A 25489-nucleotide genomic window follows, 5' to 3' on the forward strand; every position below is an offset into this window, starting at 1 on the left:
GCTGGTAGTGGAAGAGCAGAATCGACACATTCATGACCTAAAGAATAGCTTAACACATGTCTAAAATATTACTCCACCTTCATTTTCCCAATTTAATTTCTGCTTCTAATAAAAATTAAATTTAAGGGGTTTGATAGACACACTTGAGGATAAGTTCAGGGTTCAATAGAAACAACACTTAGTTTATGTGCCAAAATGAAAAAAGGGCAAGGTTAGGCAGCCGCATATGCATTAAGCCAAAAATAGAAAAAAGGGTAATATAATTAGGGGTCCTTTCGTTCCGGGCTAGCTTATCCATTTATAATCATGGGATTATAATTCCCGAAGGGCCTCGACTAATTTATCCCATCTAGCAGGTGAAATAAAATAATTCCAAACTTGTGGAATAAGGTGGATATCCGGAATTAACTCTGAGATAAAATTTATATTATGTTTGATTGACGGTATATATAAATTTATGTTGTCAACCAATTACCGGATAAATTCTATTCGAGAATTAATCATAGAATATCCCACTTTACCCCGCGTAACAAACAATCCCTTATAACTTTAAATTTGTACCTTGAGATGAAAAATGGATACCTTGTAATGTTACAAAAAAAGTGTCGTACTATCCAACGTTATACATATCAAAATTCATATTGTAATTTTATTTTAAATATTAGTAATTACTACTATATATAAGGGCCAATGTAATAAGTTTTGTAGTACTTAGTTATATTGTAACTATTTGGTTGGCCCAATCAAATTGGTTTGCTCTTTCAAATTATCCTTAGAGTTGTTATTTATTACTTCATGTATGAAAGTATATTCCAATAAATCAAGATACTTTGAAACCCTTTTTGATAGCATATCTTTCTTCTATGTCTTGTTTTTGCCCCTACTTTATCCCATTTTTACTTAGGTTGACACAATCAATTTGGTCAATATAATCAATTTTGAGCCCTTTAAAAATGCTAATTTTTTCTGTTAATAGTGATGATGTCATCTAATAAAAATAACGATGCACAAAGATAATCTAAAATGGTGATGATAATAATTTTGAAGAACTCATTTGGTACCGGAAGACTACTCTATCGATCAAATCTTATTTAGTAATTCTTAAATTACCATTAAATTTCTCTTGATCTTATTTTTAGTGCAAAAAAAAAAAGGTTATTCTGAAAATATAAAGTTAGATATAATGATTTAACACAACTATACAATAGAAAATAAATTTTAAAACTTTTTAACAATTAATAGATTAAAATATTGGAAAATAAAAGAGAAAGAACCTTTAAATTTTATTCAATTTGCTTAATTAAGTGGGATAGAAAAGCGAAAAGATGCTTACCAAGTGATCAACTCCTCAATCTCATAATTATTAAACATTGATAATCGCATCTTTCTTTTCTTGCAAACAATTTAATTTGTCAGAAATCATGTAATCCTTAGTTGGTTGAGTAAGGAAGTTTTCTTTTAAGAATAAAGTATCAATGAGTTAATGACAAACTAAATCAACTCTTAAACTTTGTTTCAAAGAATTCAATATATTTTGAATTTCATCTAAACCTAGACTTTAATCACCATATTTGTTTTAGGTCACATGAAATTATGAGTAGTTAATCAATGAATAGCAAAACATGCTATTCCTACCTCCAACTAGAACTTATATGCTCACAAATTCATAAAATATAAAAATGTCCTTTTCAATTTATGACTATAGTCAATTTGAAATCCTTTTGCATACTTTAAATTATGTTACTAAACATCAAGTTATCTCTGTCTCTTTGATATCTGTTTATCCCAAGCAAACTTGCCTTTTTATAACAATTCTTTTAGTAAATTATCTAATTATATGATCAAAAAATTTAACTAATGAATAATACATGATTAGGAAGCAATCATTTTAAAAGAGTTGTGCTAAGAAACGTACACAATTTTTTTTTTAATTTAAAAACATTATAAAGTACTTTATTATCTCGATCTTCGTGGCTCAAAGACGCATCACCTGACTCAAGATATATAAAAACGATAATCTGAAAGAGTTGTCGTCCTCACAGGGGCACGACAGGAATTTTGATAAATTGATGACATTAGCTACTCGTGGCTGCCTTTCTTATCTATTTCAATTTGTGCACTCACATCCTTTCTTTTGTTTTAGCTTCATTCTTACGTGGACCTTTATTATTGGTGGATGTTGATATCGTCATGCTCCTTGGGACCAATTTATTTGTCACAATTTCAAATTTTGAGAGCCAAACAATTTAATTTTGTTAGTGAATTTGGTCGCCACAATTTAAATTTTAAGAGTCAAACAATTTAATTTTGACAGTGAATTTGGACGCCACAGTTCAAATTTTGAGAGTCAAACAGTTTAATTTTGACAGTGAATTTGGACATGTAATTTTTTGAAATAATATTTACATATTCAGAAACTACGTAAAAAGTATTATAAGTGATAACAATTGATAGTTCAAAATATTTAGAACATATGTGAAAAAATTACGATAAAAAAGGACCTTGTTTGAATCTCCAAATCTAAAAAGTGCCACATAAATTGGGATGGAGGGAGTAACTTTTTGTGAATCTTTTCTTACCATTACTCTCACCGGTTCATATTATTTGGTATTGTTAATTTTTACATTTAAACGAAAATAAATAATTTTTTACATAATCAAGAAGCTATTAGTAGTTTCCTTAAATTGATACTATTTAATTAAGGGTAATTTAGTGAAAGAAAAAGTGCCCAGGCTAAAAACACCATATAATGTGGATCGGAGGGAGTATTGAATTAATCTTTACATTATTTGTCTTTATACATTTTGGTACAATTAGGAAACTTTGGAGCCACATTTTCGTATTTCGGAGATTTATTAGATCTTACTAATTACTCTTCTGCTTTAACTTATGTGAAAATTTCAGTTTTTCGAGAGTAAATTTCATAAAAGTTTGAAGCTAAATTAAATTAAATCAACTCAATATTTTAAAATTAAAATTTAGACATTTAATAAATTTAGTTTTTTTCCTTAATTCTTTCTAATACAAACCTTAAATCATCACTTTAACTAGCACAAACTATTCCCACATGAAATATCATGAATGAAATTAAAAATTATTAAATATATATTAAAAAAAAAAATCTATTTCTGGCTATAAATAAAGAAATTATATGCTCACAAATCCATAAACAGGCTACATTTCTTTTACTTCAATTTTTTTTTTCACTAACTTGTAACTATTTATATAATTTAAATCGTGTTACTTTACAAAATGTTGAGTTATTTGTGTCTCTTTGGTATTTGCTAATTCGCCTGCCAAACATCTTTCCTCACAAACAATTTTTTGTTTAGAAATTATCTAATTAGGTGACTAAGAACTTTAATACTTATGAAGGCTTCCAACAATACATATTTAACGTGTCACCGAATTATATTAATTATGGAGTAAAAATATATGATACAAATTATATATATATATATTGTGTTTGGGCCCGAGCCTCACATAACTAGTTTTATAGTTAGACATGGATGGAATTCATTAGATTATGGCTTTGAGTTGGATTATAAACTTTAATGATGACGGTGTAATTTCGTTGCATTAATTTTTAGAGAGAGCGAGTTTTAATGTAAGTCTAACAAATTAAAGCACTTATAGTGATATTTATGTGTTTGTTAAATTTAAACACATATCAGAGATCCTCTTTGTTAATCATGTTCTTTTGATCAAATCTGAGGAGAACTTTTGATTATGATTTGCGTTGAAGCTAAAAAAAAACTAGTAGCATTCAAATACGAGAGAATGAAGAATTGTATGTCATTTTTGAATAAAAGGATGAAGAGGGGAGGAAAGAGGAAAAACATAAACAACGATTGTCGTAAATGATGCGTTTTTTTTTTTTTTTTTTTTAAACAAAAACTTTTAACTGTAGCTAGCGTAACCTGTCATTTTTGGGTAGGAAGTTGGTCAAATGTATGTTACATTAAAATTTTGTAGGCATATATTTAAAAAGGTATATTTTTAATATATGGGATTCAAATATAAGGTGTTTGAATGAAAATAACTGTCGAATTTTAAAATCTGTTGATATACTAGGACAAAACGTAAGGCGCCACAATAATATATAAAAAATCGCACGCAAAATCTTGCCCTTTAGACACAAAAGGGTGGGGGGTTGAGGATAAGGTGATCCATACACAAACCAGATTGATCAAAGCGATCTTATTTATGTTACTTTTTCGGGGAAGAGTGAGTTTTTTAAATGTACTTTGATTTGATTTATGAAAATAAAAATATACTTTGCAAAACAAATAGAAATATTGCCTATGGCAATATTTTAACATTTTTCTTAGTTAATTTCAAATAAAATATAAATTAGTTGTCTTTATTGTTACGCTTTCTTGCGTATCTTAAGTTTTGTGAATGATTAAAGACTCTAATATGATCAAATCCGACAAACATTCGATCAATTCGTGTCAAATGTATAGAATACACTCAAGTTTTAGTCAAATTACATGTATAATTAGTTTTGATAAATAAATTACAATATGAACATATTTTATAGTAGACAGGTTACGAGCCATAAGCATGAAAGTTGATAATCTGAACAGATGCGCTCAAGGAACATTTTCCCCAATAAAAAGCAGGTTTCACTTATAACATAACTAAAATGAAATTAGTTGGAGACGAATTCAGCGAGGCGTTCCTTTATAGCAAATCTTAAGATACGTACCTTCTGAAAAAGTATAAAGAAAGTTATCTAACAGTTTTAATGTATATATAGAAAAGGTAAATAAAAACGTAATGTTTTGTCTTTTCATTTCAAAATGAGAGAGAAGCCACTTTTTAGGATGTTGTTTAAACATAACAGATATTTGCGTTGTGATTAAAATTTAACTAGCGACACTTGGCAAATTTTATGCTCGCTTGTTTCTTTTGCTCCACTCCTCCTCCTCAACTTCTTTTAATTATAGTGGACGATGAGATAATTTCACGTGTTAGACCTAATATTTTTATTTAAAAAGAGAACACAACAATATTTTTATACCCATTTACACGTAGGTACCCAATATTGTTGTGTATATATGTATAACAGCAGTGCAGCTATTGTAACTGCATGATACAGGTTTAATATTCAAACTCAATGACACGGGCTTGAAATTCAAACTACAACAATTGAATAAATTGTTGATGGATTTCTTTCAATTTTTTCTAGATGATTTCACCAAGGTTTTTAAATTGAATTTGCAGTATAGGCATCATACAACAAGCTGAAGTAAAATTCGTAATTTTTTGTTTTTGTTTTCTTTTATCTTAAAATCACTTCATACAAAGGATTTATCTTAAAATCACTTCATACAAAGGAGAGAATACGACACAAATCCACGTCACTAGACTTATAGTGAAATATGGCATAAAAAACAAGATCTTAACAGTGACTTTTATACTATATCGTGCTAATCGTTAAAGTGAGTTATTGGTACAACAATCATCGGTGTCGTAGTGGTGGATCCATTGGATTTTTTGACAAATCGTGGAAGAGGAAGTAGCGCGGTACAAGAATTTATCAATGATGTAGCTAAATTTATAAGGATTACAAAAACTGGCTATATCTTAAACAACTCAAAAAGTGACATGTGGTCATTTTTGCCGAATGAGAGGTATAGCATGTTAGGCTAAACTTTCAGAATCTACTTATTAAAAGTGTTTTTCACAACATTCATAAAAAATATTATGAGAGTAACTGTTTTTGTTTGACTAATCAATTTGAAAAACAGTTTTGGAAATATTAGAACATCAATTTGTGCTTGATTTCCAAAAGTACTTTTGAGGTTTTATTTTTTTTGGATATTTTTAAAAAATATTTGAAAATATTTACGCCACGTAGCCCAATATACGATATTAGACAACATTATACATGGGGAGAAAACATTATACATATTGTATTAACCTTGTATAAAGTATATAAAAGATGTTTATACACAAATATAGTAAAAATCTGGTGTTTATGCAACAAAGTATGAGCTGCGTGGCATAAATATTTTTTCCCAAATAGACATAAAGCGTAATTTTATTTTTCCTTCTCAATATTTACTGCTACTCAAAAATACTTGTTTTGCTCTTAAAAACTCTATCAAACACCTCCGTTCTCTAATATAAGTACTTTAAAAAAAATATATATATGGTATTTAACTTCCCATAAACTTGGCCACACAAGTAGCAAAAGTAGAAATTCTGTTTTAAGTTCCCTTTTGGGTCATTTGCACGACTATCCTTCAAAGGCACTAGTCTTTAATTTTTACACTTCGTCTAATACCATAAAGTTTAGAATTCGAACTCCGGCTCAGTAAAAAAAAAGAATATCGCAAGACAGAGTTTAGTAGCAAAGTTAGGCCTATTCGGGTCAAATTTAGGCCCAGGGAGAGTTTTGAATCTGCCTTGCAAATCCAAACTTCTACCTTGCGATTTTTTTTTACTGAGCCAGAGTTTAAACTCAGAACCTCGACGTATTAGACGAAGGACAAAAATTAAAGACTACCAATTCGAGGGACAAAAACTAAAGACGAGTGCCTTTGTAGGACAATCTGCACAAAAAAATGTTCCGTAAGCAGGCCCATATCGAAATAGGAAGCGGGCCGGGTTGCGAATCCACGTCGCACACTGCACCCATTGCAACTTTTGCTATAATTCCACTTATACCCTTTTTAGCAGTTCATCAGATACATAAACCTCATTTCATCTGTGTGTACTTCACAAAGCACGATCCTGGAAACTGGAATTCGCTTAGCCGAAACTATCTCTTCCTTCACAAATACACTAATGGAGAACTCCGGTTAGTTAGTTAGTTATCATTGTGCACGATATATAATCTTAAGATCTCTCAAATTTCATATCATCTTCGTGCGAGTTACACCTTTTGATAAAGTTGAAATTTGTTCACAATTCATATTTGATTTTTTTTTATTTATTTACTTTTGGCTTTTTGAAATGTTGTATTAATCGTTGTTAAATGGTAGGAGTTTTAGGTGTTGCGCTAAGGAGGTTTAAGATTGTGCGAGTTTGATGGGGTTGAAATTTTTCTAATACGGCTGGTTAGCGATTCATATTTGATTTTATATTTATATATATTTTGTTTATTTGCTTTTGACTATTGGAAATGTTGTTTGAGTATTGTATGAATCGTTGTCAAATGGTAGGAGTTCTAGGTGTTGAGCTAAGGAGGTTTAGGATTTTGTGGTCTAGAAGTTTGTAGCTTCGGAATACACATTGAATGCTGAAATTACGCATTGAATTTCTGTTAGTAGATCCATAGTAATTAAATATCTGTTTTCAGAGTTGACGCTGCTTGTGATCAGCAGTGGGTGTGCTTATTGGACTGGGATTATGTGTATGCGTGTGTGTGTATGTATCTGCCTCTAGTAGGATCCACTGTTACCACCTAAAATGATGGTAATCGGGTTTAGATTAGTAGCATCTGCCGAGCAAACTGCTCTACTATCAGTTGTTGTTTGGATTTAGCTAATAGCATATAGTATGGACTATGGAGTGATCCTAATTGCTTATCTGTCTCCTATCCATGTTTCTACCAGTTAAGTCACTTTGTATATCTCTACGCTGATGATCCTGAGCTTAAGACTTTTTGACAAAATTGTAAATATTGGAAACCGTGCAATACACGTATCAGGAGATAACAATCACACATAAAACATAATTTTCCAGTGACTTGTATACTGGATTGTTGACATGGGAATGTTCTGAGGCCTGAGTGAATAGGGCCCAAATAAGGTTGAGAGATTGATTTCATGGAAAAGTAATTGCATGTTCTGGCTATTAAACGCCATAAAAAGAACAAAAAATGTTACATGAAAGGGGAAAATAACATTTACATAGTGAATTGGAAAGCTGTTTCCTTGTAGCACGCTTTCTTATGGCCATAACTATATCAATGGTTTGGTTTTGAAATCCCAGTGTCCCTCTCATAAATACTAAAAGAGCAAGAAGAAGAAGAAGAAGAACAACAACAACATACCCAGTGTGATCCACAACTCCACAAGTGAGGTCTGGGGTGTATGTAGACCTTGCCCTACCTTGTGAGAGGTAGAGAGGCTGTTTCCGATAGACCCTTGGGAACATGAGTACTAAAAGAGAAGCTTATGATAATGTATGCCATAACTGTACTATGAGAAGGACAGGAGGAGTTGCATGCATATCTATATAGGGGGTCGATAGAATATTCTTTCAAGAAGCATAATTTGACCCTTGTGAAACAATAAAGCCGGTACATGATAATAAGTGATAAGATGCTAAGCACTGCTTAATTTCCATGTTATTTGATTTGTCATGGAAAAAGAATCCGCGATTGCTGTCCAGTTTACCATTATATGCTTTGTCACCATTTCTCTCCCCCCACCCCCTCCTGGTTTTCCTAAGTTGGTGGATTTTGAGTCAGAAAGGAGTATACAGCAGCAAGCCAACTTTTCAATTGAATGCAGCCTATAGTTATGGACTGATTACTTCTGTGATTCAGTAATTGAACTCTATTCTTGCCTAGACTGGTCTACCATTTTGCTGTGTGTCCTGCATCTAGATCATGTAGCTCTTTTGCCAACAGTTACGTATTAGTGCTAACTCTGTGCTTAATATGCAAATTGGTGGGAAGGGACCTTTCGTGCAGTAGTAATAGAGAGAAATATATTCAGTGGAAATTTTTCAACATACACAAGCTCTCAACTCTTCTCATGGAGACATACCCGTGAAAAATGTCTCACCTGTTATTGATATGTTTGCACCATCGTTTGGCTTAGCTTAAAAAAAAAAGGCTTTATGTTATTAAAAAGAGTTTATTAAAAAAAAAAAAAAAAAAAAAGTTGGGCGACCCCAACTTATTTTTTTGGGCTTATTTTAAGCACAAAATGGCTTATAAGTTGGCCAGCCAAACACTCAAAAAAGCTGATATAAGCTGTTTTCACCAACTTATAAGCTAAGCCAAACGGGCTCTAGGTTGTCTACTACTTGCAAGTAAACCTGGAATAGCCGTGATGTATGGACCTTTTTACGGTATCTCTAGTGAACTTTACAATTCCTCATGCATATAGGACATAGATATTGAGTTCCCCAGATGATGATGTTTTGATTGAAGCATGTATGACATCGACAGCTTTTCTTCGTTTTTGTTTGTTTTCCTTTTTTTTTTTTTTTTTTAAAAATGTGGAACATGAACAGTTTTCATTAGCTCTCTTCTAAGTGCAATTTATTTACATAGTTATGGAGTAGTGGTTCAGATTACATCTTCTTTTGGTTGAACTTGGATATTTCTGTAGGGGACCACCAGGAGACGGTTGTTCCTCCAGTTGAAGGTGTTGCTGGTGGTGGGACAGCTTATGGATGGAGTGATACTGGAGTTAATGATCCCAGAACATTAAGGGGTGCAATTGATCCTACGAAAGTTTCATCTTCGGAGTTATTGAATGTGTGGTGCATGCCAAACAGTGCTAATGTTGGACCGCAAGATATGCCTCGTGAATTAGAACCTGTACGTGTACAATGTATCTGGCGCTACATAAGCTGCTGCTGATATTTCTGTGATACTTAAATTTTGTGACCGTTTCAAGACATTAGACATTCCCTTTGATTGAGGAACAATGAGTCCTCATCATGGATGTTGGCATTTTCAAAAATGTTTGTTATAATTATCTTTTGGGGAAGGGGAGTCTTGGCGCAACAGTAAGAGTTGTTGCCTTGTGCCCAAGAGCTTGGCGCACTAGGCTGACCTTTTAATTATCTTTTGTCCTTTTGGCTCATGATGTTATAGTTGAAACTAAATGTTTCCCTGCATTTCATACTGATTATTCCACTTTTGTTCTTTGTTTGTTACTCACTTTTAACACTTCCTTAGGATGAATTGCTCTTATATTTGAGGGAAAGTAGGGGATCGTCTTTTTGTTCTCTCTCTCTCTCTCTCTCTTGTGGGGGTAATAGGAAAACAATTAAAGTTTCTTATGTGCTTATGCATTTGTTGCTTAGAGTATTAAACTTCATTATCAAAAGGTGAGAAGTTTGAAATTCTGCTGTCTTTCTGGTCGCAAGAGTTTCTTGGTATGTGACTCTTAGTTTATCTGGTAGATATCACTATTAGCAGCAAGAAATGAAAGAGAAAGCATTCAGATTGCTATACGCCCAAAAGTTTCTTGGGGTGGATCTGGTATTGCTGGAACTGTGCAGGTCCAATGTACTGATCTCTGCTCACCCTCTGGTGCTAGGTTTGTCACTAATCATATTCTTAGCTTCCTTCTCACCTATCTAGGGTGTGATGTGAAGTTATTGATTCTTTTTTTTGGTGAAGCTACTGATGATTTGGTTGGTTGCAGATTGGTAGTTGGCCAGTCACTGACATTGCGCAGAGTAGTACCCGTTTTGGGAGTTCCTGATGCACTTGTTCCACTTGATATGCCTATCTGCCAGCTGAACCTTTTTCCTGGGTATAGACACGATACTCCCATTCAATCATTTATGTTTATTAGAGTCAAGTCTGAAGTCGTGACTTATTATGACATGCTTTGCAGAGAAACTACAGTAATTTGGGTATCAATGGACGTCCCGAGTGGACAGGAACCAGGGCAATATGAGGGAGAAATTATCATTTCTGCCAACAAAGCTGAAGCAGAGTGATTGTCTATTCCCTTTAGTTCAGTTAAATATTTGTAAATCAGTTTTGGAATATCCGACATCTCAACAATATTGTCCTGAAGATTATTCTTTTGGGGATAATGAGGATTGTTTCATGTTAGTTCATTAAATATTTGTCTACCTTTTCTGTGTGAAACAGATCTACAAGCCAATCCCTGAGCAAAGTGGAGAAGCATCAGTTATACAGAGAACTGAGAGACTGTCTTGATGCCGTGGAACCCTTAGAGGGAAAACCAGTGGATGAAGTGGTTGGTCTCTTTGAAATTACATGCCTCATATGAACTCTTTAATTCATCAAGTTGGATTTCAAAGCTGTTGCTCATAACGAGCTTTTGTTGTTTTAGGTAGAAAGAGTCAAATCTGCAACTTCATCTTTAAGAAGAGTTCTTCTATCCCCATCATTTTCTGATTTCTTTTCAGATAATGGGCCCATAGATATGATGGAAGAAGATGCTATTTCTAGCCTTTCAATCCGTTTGAAAATAAGTTTGACAGTCTGGGACTTTGTGCTTCCAGCTACTCCTTCTGTCCCTGCTGTGATTGGTGTATCCTTTCTTGTACACTGGGTTAGAAATTACATCAAGCCACTTAACTGGTTGTGGAGAATTGCTACTGGTCACAGATTGCTATCAATTGAATTCACGTGATTTTCGATTTGTCAGGTGTAATTGCCAATTAGTTCATGACCTGTTGCATCATGTATTCATGTTGACTTAACATTTTGACTGCGAACGGTTGATTTGACTGTTTCTTTTTCAATTGACGAGCTTCTTCTTTGGAATGTCCTCCGTATCTGTGACTGATGCTTTTTTACGAGTCTATTCACATGTCGCTTACATCTTGTGTAGTAGTTTCTTTTCTTTTTTTTATTCATTCATGTAATGGTATATCATAGCAGTTTCCTGGAGACAACAAATATTCTGAAATTCTCTCCCTTTTTTCTCTCTTTACTTACTGGTGACTGCTGGTTCTAGTCTCTATGATAAAGCAACTGAATTTCCGAATGAGGATGGAGTTCTTTAATTTAGTCTAGATATCTGATACGGTTATTGAAGATCGATTTGGGGTTGAGCATGGAAGCAATGAATGGTTTGAGCTGTTAGATCAGCATTTCAAATGGCTACTTCAGTATCGAATTAGTCCATACTTTTGCAGGTGGGGCAATGGCATGAGAGTTTTAACATACACTTCGCCATGGCCAGGTAGTATAAGATGCTTATTGCATAGTATACTTGTACTTGCAAAACCCTCTTACTTTTAGATCTACTTGAAGCCTAAATAGATAAATTTGTAAAGGAGCTGAACTGGAGCACATTGCACCTCACAGTTCTACTCTTCTACTAGCTTTTACCTGAAGTTTATCCACAATAAACTAAAATCTCTTTCTCTAATGCTGTTATAGCTGACCATCCAAAATCAGATGAGTATTTCTCTGACCCTCGTCTTGCGGCATATGCTGTACCTAATGGTCCGATAGTCCCTTGGTACGTTGGACAATTCTTTTGCCAAAAGTTCCAGGATGTATGTTGTGTACAAGTTGATCAGTTTCCTTTTGCCTCTTAATTTGGCATTAGCGGTGATACTGCGAAGGACTACTTACAAAGGGAGGTAGAGATACTAAGAACAAAAAACCATTGGAGGAAAGCATACTTCTATCTGTGGGATGAGGTAAGCGAGCAGGTTGAGGCAGGTTGAACTGCTAGTTTTTAGCATATATGACAACCTTTTGTTATTCTAGCGACACTTGCAGTTCAGAGTCACGTTTTTTCCTGTTTGCAGCTGGGACTTGGTCTTTTCTCTTCTCTTCTGATTTTGTAGATGAGAAACATCATAGGTTTCCTGAAATATGTTGTTTGTCGTTACAAGTTACAACACCAACACCAACAAGGCAACAACTATGCCTCAGTAGCAAACTTTTGGAATCATACAGATATACATATGTATAGAAATATCCTATTTTCTGTTTTAAACCATCGAATCCTTTTGTTCATTCAGAAAAAAGGGTAAACCACACTCTCTGCGTACAGACTTATAGTGCTTAAACTGTCATTCGCAGAAGGTAATAAAACCATGGGCTGGAATAAACTTTTTTCTTGCTTCCATTCACGGCTGTATATATAAGACTCAATGTGATCCGACCCTTTCCCAGAGCTCGTATATAGAGGGAGCTTAGTGAACCGGGCTAATCTGTCTTTCCCTATTCAAACACTAGCACTGTATACTGTTTTATCCCTTCCCTTGAACCTCGTTGGATTTAATTATACTTTTCACTTACTTTTCCTGCTTCACAAGAGGGGACAGTTGATGGTAGCCACCTATCTTTATGTTTCTATGTTCTAAAATAGTTTTGCTTGCATTTGTTCAGCCTCTTAACATTGAGCAATATAATGGCATCCGCAGCATGGCCAGTGAGATTCATGCCTATGCACCTGATGCTCGTATTCTGACAACGTATTATTGTGGTGAGCATCAGCTTTCTCTTTAGTAGATGCATGAGGAAGTGTCCTCTGTACATTACATGTATTCATTTTAATGAGATGTTGTGCCTGGTAGATAGATGTCTATCCCCATGCCTTTTGTTGCCCTTTGGAGGTCGAAGAAATCTATCTTACTAAATTGAATTGTGCTATATCTGTTTGGATAATGAACCTATTGTTCTATATTGAAAAAGCTAAATATGTGAGGACAGACTGAATTGTGTGGAGTTGAAACGAAAAGCATATTTTGGCTGCCAACCCACTCTGGATCATTTTAGAAGCTGCTGATTGAAGAAATAGCTGTTACATTATAGTGATGAAACTCCTGCTTCTTGAGGACACTTTAAATAGAAGCAGTAGAAGTTCTTCATCTTAGTGATTCTCGTTGGTGCCTGTGTTTATGGCCAGTTCTTGCAGAAATTTCATATCTAATACACTTATCCAATGAGCACGGAGTGATTCTTACTCTGTCTGAAATAATATTTGGATGGGTATTAGTTTGTCTGATATAATTCAGGATGTGAATGCTTTCTTGGAAATGTGCAACTGTTGTGCTAATGTAACTGGTGTGTGCTATTTGTTGAAACAAGTTTTAAGGTGAAAATATTAGATGTATCCCAGTTATGCATAGTTTTACAACTTCAGCCCGCGTATTTATCCTCTACACATATATTTAGAACGCTTAATAGATAAAATGCCCTTGATGACTTGGAAACTGCGATGGTTACCATGCCTTGAAGTAATTGACAGCAACTTTCTGGCAATTCTTGCTGCTTTATTTGAAATTCTAAGGTAATAATTTGAGTAATGTCACTGACAGAAGCATCAAATGAAGCTTCAGTTTAGAGAATCTCACATGATTTTTGATCTTTGTGATTGACAAACTAACATGTCTGATTGGAATGTTCTTTGGTAATTGTTATTCGCGTGGGAAACTTTCTTCAACTGGATACTATTCTTATGTTACAGGACCAAGTGATGCACCTCTTGCTTCAAATAACTTTGAGGCTTTTCTGAAAGTTCCCGAGTTCCTACGGCCTCATACTCAGATATATTGCACAAGGTAGTGATTTAATATTTTGAGAAATCCTTTGTTTTATTTCCAACAATTAAGTATGAGAATGACTGAGGTATTATTAAATTTAAAAATGAATGCTGTGATTAGTTTTTACCTACCTTATAAAAAAAAAGAATGTTTTGATTAGTAAAAAAAAAAAAAAAAAAAAGTTTATTTTGTTAGCATTGTAGCTCAGATGGCTGGAATACAGACACTGCCTTTTGTGAGAACTCGCTGAATAAAATTGGGTACTCGTTCAGTTTGGATGAGGTAATCTGGACGTCTCACTATCTGAGCTAAGTTCAGTGATTTGGAATAGTTGAATTTGCGATCTCTGGATTTGGTATAGTGAAAGCATCATGTCCTCAGGGGTTAGCTCAATTGGAAAAGATTGAGGGACTTGTGTCTTAGATCACAAGTTCGTTATCCCCGAGTTTTGGTTGAAAAATTCATGTATAGTGACAGTATCATAGTTTACTACGGCATCTCTTAAATTTTAGAGAGCTGCTGATGTATTTCTTTCCGTTTATCATATCCATTATTTTATTTTTTTGGACAAAAATCTTGTTTTCCTTTTCTGTAGCTAGTTCTTTTTCTCTCATGCTCATAAGGTGTTTCTATTTTATTATATAGCCGTTATATGAATTTTGAACCAGTTGATGTTAAATGAGATTACTTTTTAAACAATGCTGTTGCGCACTCATACTTCATGAGAATCATTGATTGGATTATTAAGCCAGCTTTTTTCCGTGCTTACCCTGATTCACTGTTTGGAGGTTGGAGGCAAGCCTGAAAAAATTTGATTAATGAGCTATTATATACTACTTCCTTTTAGCTATATAGAATGACGAAGTTTGGACTACGTGAGTCAAACCATCTAATTTGGTGAGAATTCAGATGTCCATTTAATTGGTTTTAAGACATATACATATCTAAGAATTACATAAAAGTACCATGAAGCAACGTTTTATGATTAAAAATATTTACAGTTGTTTGAATAAATCCCCAATAGACTATTTGTGCATACTTTTTGTTACAAAAGGAACTGTAACAAAAGGCAAACAGAAGAAGAAAATTAAGAGAACTAAGAATAAGCTAATTTACGGCTAAAGATATATTTTGATTGATAACCCTAACAAGGGAGAAGCTATTACAATATATAGTAAACAACCCTAGAGCAAAAAGGTGACTCACCACAATTTGTCTGTGCATAGGATCCTTCTATCCTCAGCAAATACACTGCTGTGTAACAAACTTGACAGGACTGAAAGTGAACAAATAAAAGAACTACAGGCTAAATACTAAATACTGGAAGTATTGACTTAAAACTAATGTGGGCTAAAACATAATATCACAAATTATGCTTCAACTTATTCCCAACTTAATTATAACGGCTAGGTACTCCTTCCGCAAGCACAAGGTACGACTTTCTTCAGCATCAATTGTAACATTACTCCTTCCTTGAAAACTTCCTTGACCTCAAGGAAGGAATTGAGGGAATCGCACCTTCATAGAATGATAGTCCTCCCAAGTCACCTGATCCGCGAGCATATCTTTCCATTTGATCAAAACTTGAGGCACTGCCTTGTTTCCCCTCTGTATCATTCTTCTATCCACAATGGCCTCAGGCTCAGCACAATAGGGACTGGAAATGTCAATCACAGGAGGGTGAATGAAATTATCCGGAAGTTGATGGCAAAACTTGAGTTGAGACACATGAAAAGTGGGATGAAGTGCCACATGAGGAGGCAGGGACAGCTTGTATGCAACATTTCCCACTTTTTCCAAGATCTGGTAAGGCCCATAAAACTTAGCTGATAACTTTGTGAAAGAATGATTTGATAGAGTAGACTGCCTGTATGGTTGAATCTTCAGAAACACCCAATCCCCAATTTTGTACTGCTTATCACTTCTATGTTTGTTAGCTAAATCAGACATTCTTTGTTGAGCCCTATGTAAGTGGAATTGAAGTAGTTGAGCCTTGAATTCCCTAACAGTGAGACTCCTATCCACCTCTTCTTCCACAGCCTCTCCAGGTATATAGGGCAAGTGAATAGGGGGAGGTTGACCATATAAAGCTTCATAAGGGGTTGTGTGAGTTGCAGAATGGTATGTGGTGTTGTACCACCACTCAGCCAAGGGCAAATAGTGGGACCAATCTTGTTGACTATCAGCACAATAACACCTTAAATATGTTTCCAAAGTTCTGTTAAGCACCTCGGTTTGACCATCTGATTGAGGATGGTAAGCTGATGAGGTGCTAAGGTCCACTCCATGTAAAGCAAACAACTCCTGCCAGAATTTACTGATAAATATTGGATCTCGGTCACTAACTATGTTGTTAGGCATTCCATGTAGCTTATAGATCTGATCCAAAAACAGTTGAGCTACAGAAGCAGCTGAATATGGGTGACTGAGAGCAAGGAAATGACCATATTTAGTGAGTCTGTCCACTATCACTAAGATTGTAGTCTTCCCCTTAGATTTTGGAAGGCCTTCCACAAAATCCATACTTATACTTGACCATGCTGTTTTAGGAATCAACAAGGGTTGAAGTAAACCAGGATAAGCAGAAAGATCACTTTTGCTTCTTTGACATACTACGCACTTCTTGACATATGATACCACATCCTCTTTCAATCCTTTCCAGTAGAATAAACTTGAGAGTCTCCTATGAGTGTTATCCATCCCTGAGTGACCACCACTGGGCTTGTCATGCCAGTATTGGATGATCAATTTTCTGAGCTGAGAATCATTTCCTACCACCAATCTTCCAAATCTTCTGAGTTGCTGGTTAATGAAAGTGTACCCCTTATGTTCTTCCTCTTGTTCCTTCAGTTTGTCAATCAAAGCTATCAACTCTTGGTCCTGGTTCCAACTATCCACAACTTGTTGCCAAAGAGTTGGATCAGTAGGAGCCACTACCATCATTGCAAGCTCTACAGCTGGTAACCTTGAAAGTGAATCAGCTGCTTTGTTTTCCCTTCCTCTCTTGTATTCAATAATGAAATCAAATTGCATAAGTTTTGCAATCCATTTCATTTGGGACCCTGTGTGCAACTTCTGATCAAGCAAGAACTTAAGAGCTTTTTGGTCAGTTCTTACTACAAAGGGTCTGCCCATGAGGTACTGAGACCATTTTGTTACAGCCATAGCCAATGCTAATAATTCTTTGTCATAAACTGACAAGCTCATGTGTCTTCCTGATAAACCCTTGCTAATATAAGCAATGGGGTGCCCTCCTTGCATTAAAACTGCCCCAATCCCAACATCACATGCATCTGTCTCCACCACAAATTGCAAGGCACTGCAAGGGAGTGCCAACACAGGTGCAGAAACCAGTGCCTTTTTTGATTAAGCACCGGGTGTCCGAGTCTCTTTGAGTCCCGACTAATCCCGGGAGTGCACAGGCCCTCGGCAAGGAGTTTCCCGTGCAAGTGTACCACGGTAATTCAGGGTTTCAAACTGGCTGGCCCTCAGAAATTGTTTGCACTAGCGGGTTTCGAACTTGAGACCTTGAAAGGGAGCACCCCAAGGCTCAAGTCAATTGCCACCAGTGCCTTTTTTAGTGACTCAAAAGCTTCTTCAGACTTCAAACTCCACTTGAAACTGTTCTTTTTTAATAGGTCTGTGAGGGGTTTGCTTATCATCCCATACCCCTTAATAAACCTTCTGTAATACCCAGCCAAACCTAAAAAACCTCTCAACTCCTTAATGGATCTTGGATTAGGCCATAACTGCACAGATTCAATCTTCTTTGGATCTGTTGAGACCCCTTCTGCAGAGATGAAGTGTCCAAGATACTCCACCTTATGGGCCCCAAAAGTGCATTTGGACTTCCTCTAAATAGCTTATGCTTGACTAGCAACTCAAAAGTCACTCTTAAGTGTTGTAAGTGATCTTCCAAACTGTTGCTAAATACCAGAATGTCATAAAAAAAAACTAGAATAAACTTTCTCAAATAGGATTTAAACACATGATTCATCAAACTTTGGAAACATGAGGGAGCATTGGTAAGGCCAAATGGCATTACCAAATATTCATAGTGGCCTGAATGTGTCCTAAATGCAGTTTTCTGTACATCATCACTCTCCATTCTAATCTGATGGTAACCAGATCTAAGATCAAGTTTAGAATAGATTTTAGATCCACCTAGCTCATCAAGCAACTCCTCAATTATTGGGATGGGGAATTTGTCCTTGATAGTGGCCTTGTTCAATGCCCCGTAATCAACACATAGTCTCCATGATCCATCCTTCTTACCCACTACCACCATCGCGATGTATACGGACTTGAACTAGGGCAAGATATGCCTTGATCCAACATGTCCGCACCAAGCCTTCAATGATATCCTTCTGTTTTGAAGAATACATATGAGCCTCATATTGATAGGATTAGTACCTACTTGCAGGGAATTTATGATCAAATGACCCTCGGTAGGGGTAATCCTTTTGGATCACCAAGCAATTGGTTGTATCTTGCCAATGCAACAATTTGGTGTGGCATACCCTGGTCCATCCCCATTCTCTTCATCAATCGGCAGGACTCTTATCATGAACAGTGTGCCTTGATGTAGCTAGCTTGTCCAATTTCTTGGCCTCCACAGTTCTGGTTCTTTCTCTAATCCCTTGCACCACTACATCTTTGTCTTGGTATCTAAATCCCAAAGTCAATTTACTGAAATTCATGTGAATATCACCTAAGGGTAATAGCCATTGGACCCCTAAGATAATGTCACATGAACCCAGGGGCAACAATAAGAAGTCATCAGTGAAAGTGACTCCTTGCAATATCCAAGTAAGATCCTTAAACAATTTGCAGTCAATCTTGTGTTATATCAATACATTGACAGTATTTTGAGGCCTAACTGCTTAAATTTTTCCTTGTATCTTCCTTGCCATCTGATCATTTATGAAATTGTGAGAACTGCCAGGATCAATGAGATATTCAGGGTCTTTGTTCACAATACAACCAGTTACCAATTTAAGAGTGTGGTAACCAGGCACCCCACTTCAAAAGCACACAGAAATTTCACAAGCATCACTGTTCTTCTGGTATATTTACCTCCTCCTGCACCTCAGTATCCATTTCCCCTACTGGTTCCTCCTCTTCACCCACCTCCAACAGATACAACTGTTTATGAGTGTTACACTTGTGTCCAGGAACAAATTTTTCATCACAGAAGAAACACAAACCTTTTTGCCTTTTTTCACTCATTTCAGCAGGAGTGAGTCTTCTAGTCGTAGGTTTGTTCAAACTAAAACCAGAATCCCTCTTATAAGTGTTTACATCCTTCTTGACAGAAGAACCATGAGTTGCTGAGTTATAAGACCCCCCTTTTTGATAAGAAGAACCCCCACTGAACAAGGAAGCTTTGGTCATTTTTAAAGTGGCTGAAACTTGGGATTCAGTATTTCTGGCTATTTGGTAGGCTTGTGGCAAAGAAAATGGTCTATGGTTTTTGACTGTAAAACCAATTTCTGGCTTAAGACCAGTAATAAATGCACTAATGGCATACTCAGGAAGGATCACAAGCCTGGTCATAATTCTGTCAAATTCCTTTTGGTAATCCTCTACACTCCCCTTTTGTGTTACTAGTTTTAATTCAGCCATGGGGTCTGCATACTCAGCCCCAAACCTATCCATCAATGCATAAACATACTCTTCCCATGAAGGATCAGGTAAGTGAGGTCTACTTCTCAAATAAGCTAGATGCCACTCTATTGCAATATCATCAAAATGAATAGCTGCTATTTTAACTCTTTGATTATAGTCAATTTCATCAAGGGAGAAAAATTGTTCTACCTTACAAAGCCAGGCCCTTAAGTTGGTACCATTAAACCTTGGGAATTCCATTTTAGTCATTCTGGATAAACTGTTGTACCTTGCAGAGGAGCCAGTTGGTTGCACCATGGAAGCAGGCCTTACCCCTTCTTGACTTCCACCAGATGGTTGACCTTGCTGCACTCCAGCAGATGTTTGTTGTTGTGTGCCCGCTATGGGTTGTTGTTGCACATGAGGAGATGCTGACCCACCAGGATTTTGAATTTGACTCCTTCCCAACTGGTATCCAGGTGGAGTGAACTGGAAACCACCATTGCTACTTGGTACCCAAGCAGCAGGATTGCCTGATGGGGTATAAATCTCACCACCAGCTATCTCTTGCTCTTCAGGCCCTTTTCCTCTATCATATTTCTTCACCGTATCAATTGATTCCTTCAACTCAGAGAAAGCTTTCTCATGCTGCTGTTCTAACTGAGATTGTCTTACTGAGAAATTAGCCATTTCCATTGTCATTCGTTCAAACATGGATTTAATCTCTTCCATATCTACCATTTTTATACCCACAGAGTACCAAGAATTGCTCTGATACCAAATGTTACAAAAGGAACTGTAACAAAAGGCAAACAGAAGAAGAAAATTAAGAGAACTAAGAATAAGCTAATTTACGGCTAAAGATATATTTTGATTGATAACCCTAACAAGGGAGAAGCTATTACAATATATAGTAAACAACCCTAGAGCAAAAAGGTGACTCACCACAATTTGTCTGTGCATAGGATCCTTCTATCCTCAGCATAGTACACTGCTGTGTAACAAACTCTGACAGGGACTGAAAGTGAACAAATAAAAGAACTACAGGCTAAATACCTAAATACTGGAAGTATTGACTTAAAACTAATGTGGGCTAAAACATAATATCACAAATTATGCTTCAACTTATTCCCAACTTAATTATAACGGCTAGGTACTCCTTCCGCAAGCACAAGGTACGACTTTCTTCAGCATCAATTGTAACACTTTTCAATCTCTTTCCTTTTCTGTTTTGTTATTTCCACTTGTTGCATCTGGAGAGCTGGTCTGGATTCTCTTCCTTATTGATAAGTTACTACAGAAATCTTCATAGTTTGAGAAGCTTTATTAACGTTTTTCCTTTTCTATTCAGTGAATGGGTTATTGGTAACAGAGAGGATCTGGCAAAGGATATCATCGCAGAGATACAAACAGAAAATGGTGAGGTAATAAAAAAATATAAACTTTGTTTTGCGATGGATTATTGTTATTGAGTAAACAGTGGATTCACTTAAATTACTCTTTTGCTATTTAAATTCCTTTATAGCTTTTTCTTGTTTCTGTACGTAAACTATGAATGACTTTAATTTCTGAAGAGCTAATGTAAGACTAGCAGCATATCTTTTTGTATGCATCACCTGTTGGCACGGTGCTTGTTATGTTCTTTGCAGGAGTGGTGGACATATGTGTGCTTGGGACCAGGTGATCCTCATCCCAACTGGCACTTGGGGATGCGAGGCACTCAACACCGTGCTGTGATGTGGCGTGTGTGGAAAGAAGGTGGAACAGGTTTCTTATATTGGGGTGCCAACTGCTATGAGAAGGCAACAGTTCCTAGTGCTGAGGTTAGTGCATCCTTCTGCATGACAAAAACGATAGATAAATTAAATTGTGCAGGTTGATGGTTGTGAAAGACTCTATTTTTCTCTTCATCCCTGACACAAGTAATAGTTGTCTGCAGATTAAGTTCAGGCGTGGCCTTCCTCCAGGTGATGGAGTCTTATTCTACCCTGGTCAGGTGTTCTCATCATCTCAGCAACCTGTTGCTTCACTGAGACTGGAGCGACTCTTGAGTGGCTTGCAGGTACTCTTCATAGTGACTTACTTCCTCTCTCGGTAGTATTTTTGCATCTTCTGCAACTTGTGATTTCTTGCGAACCATGTAGAGAGGCATCAACCATGCAGTCCCGTGATCTTTTAGGGATGGTAGGTGCAATGTTGTCTGCTTTACAGGGAAAAAAATTGATGCACTTGTCCGAAAACAAAAAACATGTATGAGCGAGATCCTTTTGATGTCTTAACCGCAGCACATTCTAAATTTATTTAACAGCTTATCTTGGTTTCAATTTAACTTCTTGTCTATTGTCAGGTCCCGTTTTCATAAGCTGGAAAACTTCTATTTCCTTAACTCTATTCCATTTATATGAATCATTCGCCAATAATTGTTCTGTTTGGATTACACTTCTTCAGTTACACTGTTTTTCTGCAGTTTGTCCAACGAGATACCTCCTTCCTTAGTTCCTTCTTTTACTCCTCCATAGAAATACAACTTTTCTCTCCCGAATAAAGTAATAATTAGAAGAAAGAAAGATGTTGAATCTATATATCATTTTCTTTTTCTTAATCTCTTATTGTCTGATTTTCCTGTTGTATTCACTCCTATTTTTTTAGGATATTGAGTACCTCAAGCTGTATGCTTCAAGATTTGGTAGGGATGAAGGCCTCAACCTTTTGGAGAAGACAGGAATGTATCTAGGGCCTGAGCGCTACACTTCGGAACACACACCAATTGATGTAATGAGGGGTGAGGTTTACAGGACATGCCGATCCTAGATTTGAATCTTGAGTTTGATGAGACCTATCTGTATTAGTGTTCAGCATCTCAAGCATATCGGTATGTATGATGTATATTGATTGATAGATTAAGAATCACTCCGAGGTATACATCTCTATCATCTTTGCCTAGTCAAAACAGAGTATGGTTTAGTCAGTTTGCTCAGATCTGTACATTAATCATGTTTAAGTAATATTAGTAAATGCATGGTATTGCGGTACCGTGGTTTTGTATTTTAAAGATGGATTACTACTGACTCATTTCAGTAGAATTGAAACTATGGTACCTTCTTCTCTTAGGTTACTTAGATTAAGATTTGAGCCGATTTTTATTATTTTTAGGGACCCTGTCAGAGAAGAACTGTATTAGAAGTTGTTTTGCTTTCCGTGACATCTGTGGAATCAACTATTGATACTTACGTCTGGATAAGTCGCACATAACACCCCATGGGGGTGCGGCGCCCTTTTCCGTATTAATGCGAACGTAGGACGCTTACAAGACGTGTTTTTTTTTTTAGGTGAACCCCACGAGTAAGGATCATGTTATGATATTTCTGCATCTCTTCCTGACTTTATAATGGAAAAGAGGGAATATTTATGTACAAACAAATGAGTAGAGGCATTGACCAGTGCGACGGATGGGACTATGTGACCCCACGAACTATAAAGCATGGTATAGATTTTAGCTATCTCTATCATAATAGCGGGATTTGCTTTAGCAGTTGCTTTTATATGATAAAGGTTTTGAAAGAAAGGGGTGGGGAGGAATTATTGCCCTCAAGATTCATTCAAGCTAGACTTTTGTAGCAACACCTAGTGATACTGGAATCACAAAAGCAAAGTAGAAAAAAAGAGAGGCAAGGCAATCTCGAAAGTTTATCAAATTGTTGATGATTGCTTGCTAGCATCTCACTCATTGTCCATCTTTTGACATTGTGCTCTTGTTGTTCCCCGTTACAGCTGTAATGTGCCTATTCTAACTAGATTTGTCCATCACCCAGGCTTATCCGTGTATAGAAGTTCAATTTTTGCTCTATGTTTATTGCAAGGCACAAACGTATTTAAAATCAAGTCATATTTGTAATCAAGTGATATTTTGAGGTTAAAATATATATTAATGAAGTGGGTTGAAAAAAAAAAAAAAAGTAGGTTTTTTTTTTTGTGGGGGCGGGGGGGGGGTGTTTAAAATCATGAAGTGTTCTAATCGTTGTGTGAGGCATAACACTAGTGAGCGTTTCTCATCAGTCTAAACCTAGGTGGATAGAGTTACCTAGTAATTGTCTTTGGTGGGAGGTAGCAGATATTTCGTGGAAACTAGCGTAAGTTGGCCGGTACACCATGGTTATTAAAAGATATTAGTAAATTAAGGTTAAGTGATAGAAATATACGTGAAAGAAGATTAAATAGCCTAGTTTTATAGCCTGTTTGGCCAAGCTCATAAAAATAACATATTTTAAAAATTACTTTTGGCTAAAAGCAGTTTGTGTTTGGTCAATTAATTTAAAAAGTACTTTTGAGCAGCAATTAGTGTTTGGCCAAGCTTTTAAAAAATGCTTCTAAGAATATTTTTCTCAACAGTACTTTTAAAAAAAACTGTTTTTGGGTAAAAATTATTTTTTTTAGCTTCTGAAAAACTGTTTCTACGACTTCCCAAAAGCATTTATTTTCTCCCAAAAGCTTGGCCAAACACCTCACTTTTTTTAAACTAAGCGCTTATTGAAAAATAAGTACTTTTGGGAGAAAAATAAGCTTGGCCAAACGGGCTATTATGTGATTCCACTAGTGTGGCCTGTGCGCAGCACTTTCTGAGTTACCATCACCACCAAATATTTACTCTTCCGGTGTGTTGTCCTATCTTTGAACACTTGTGAGTTGTGACCATAATTGTACATTAAACCTGAATAAATGTATCATAACTGTGTCGGAACTATTAGGAATGAAAGAAAAGGAAAAGGGTTTCGCTCATTATAATGGCAGTGTGACATTTAACATTCATTTTGTTTAAAATTACGGATTATACTATTATATCTAATGATTTCTAATTATTAATTAACTTTCATAGCTCTAGTTATAGAAGTGACAAATGGAAGGGTTGAATAAAACCTGTACGGGTCCCTCCCCTCTTTTTTTCTTTTCTTTTTTCCTTTTGCTTTTTGAAATAAAATGTGACTGCTAATAAATTTGTTTAGAATTATTAGTTAAAGTGCTTCGACAGTTACATAATTCGCAATCTTCAAATTTGATTATGTATATTTGGATTTGTGTTGCATTTCAATCCATCGAGTTGCACAATTTTAATATGTTTTGATTCAATATTTTGACAACTTATTTCATATTCAACCCGTTCGGTCGAGTCCACAAACGAGTCAACTCATTTAAACTCGGACAAGTTAAAACAATATTGAAGAGATAATGAGTTATTGCTGAGTTTTCTCCGGCCTAGAAATCTCTCTAGAAACCTCAAAGTTATTTTTTTTATATTTCTAAAGTAGAGATTAAATAAAAGGATAAAATGCTAATGCTACAGTCAATTCATAAATTATTAAAGCTTCCATGAAAGCTTGTTAGAATAATTACTATATTTGGATTTAGTGGCAAGATAGGGTATGTTTCTTTTTGGTGATCGTAATGTCAAATCAAAAATGTTGGTGGTTAATTTCAATTTGCTCAAGAGCAAAATGAGTACCTATTTTCAGTTAACCCACTAAAAAGGCACTTTCCTTTAATAGTGATACTATCAACTCCCATCAATTTCACATAATTACGAATTGACGCTTAACCATTTCTATTATTAGAGAGAGAAAGAGAGCATGCTTGGTTACCAAACAATTGGTGTACTATTCCTTTTTACTACTTAAGGTCATAGGAGAATTCGGAATTTGAG

The 25489-nt window shown here is 35.7% G+C and overlaps 1 protein-coding gene across 1 annotated transcript; it reads left to right on the forward strand.

Moving 5' to 3' along the window:
* The first annotated feature begins 6661 nt into the window (after nucleotides 1–6661).
* Nucleotides 6662–22846, forward strand: LOC132033254 (uncharacterized). Its single transcript, XM_059423173.1, has 16 exons — nucleotides 6662–6811; nucleotides 9300–9511; nucleotides 10102–10238; nucleotides 10347–10457; nucleotides 10542–10643; nucleotides 10805–10913; nucleotides 11010–11210; nucleotides 11699–11867; nucleotides 12068–12149; nucleotides 12240–12333; nucleotides 13031–13127; nucleotides 14112–14205; nucleotides 21146–21218; nucleotides 21444–21617; nucleotides 21734–21856; nucleotides 22444–22846. Exons 1-16 carry the CDS (start codon nucleotides 6799–6801, stop codon nucleotides 22603–22605), a joined length of 1953 nt encoding a protein of 650 aa, XP_059279156.1. The 5' UTR covers nucleotides 6662–6798; the 3' UTR covers nucleotides 22606–22846.
* The last annotated feature ends 2643 nt before the right edge of the window (nucleotides 22847–25489 follow it).

Source organism: Lycium ferocissimum, chromosome 10 (genome assembly GCF_029784015.1).
Source record: "Lycium ferocissimum isolate CSIRO_LF1 chromosome 10, AGI_CSIRO_Lferr_CH_V1, whole genome shotgun sequence".
NCBI lineage: Eukaryota > Viridiplantae > Streptophyta > Magnoliopsida > Solanales > Solanaceae > Lycium > Lycium ferocissimum.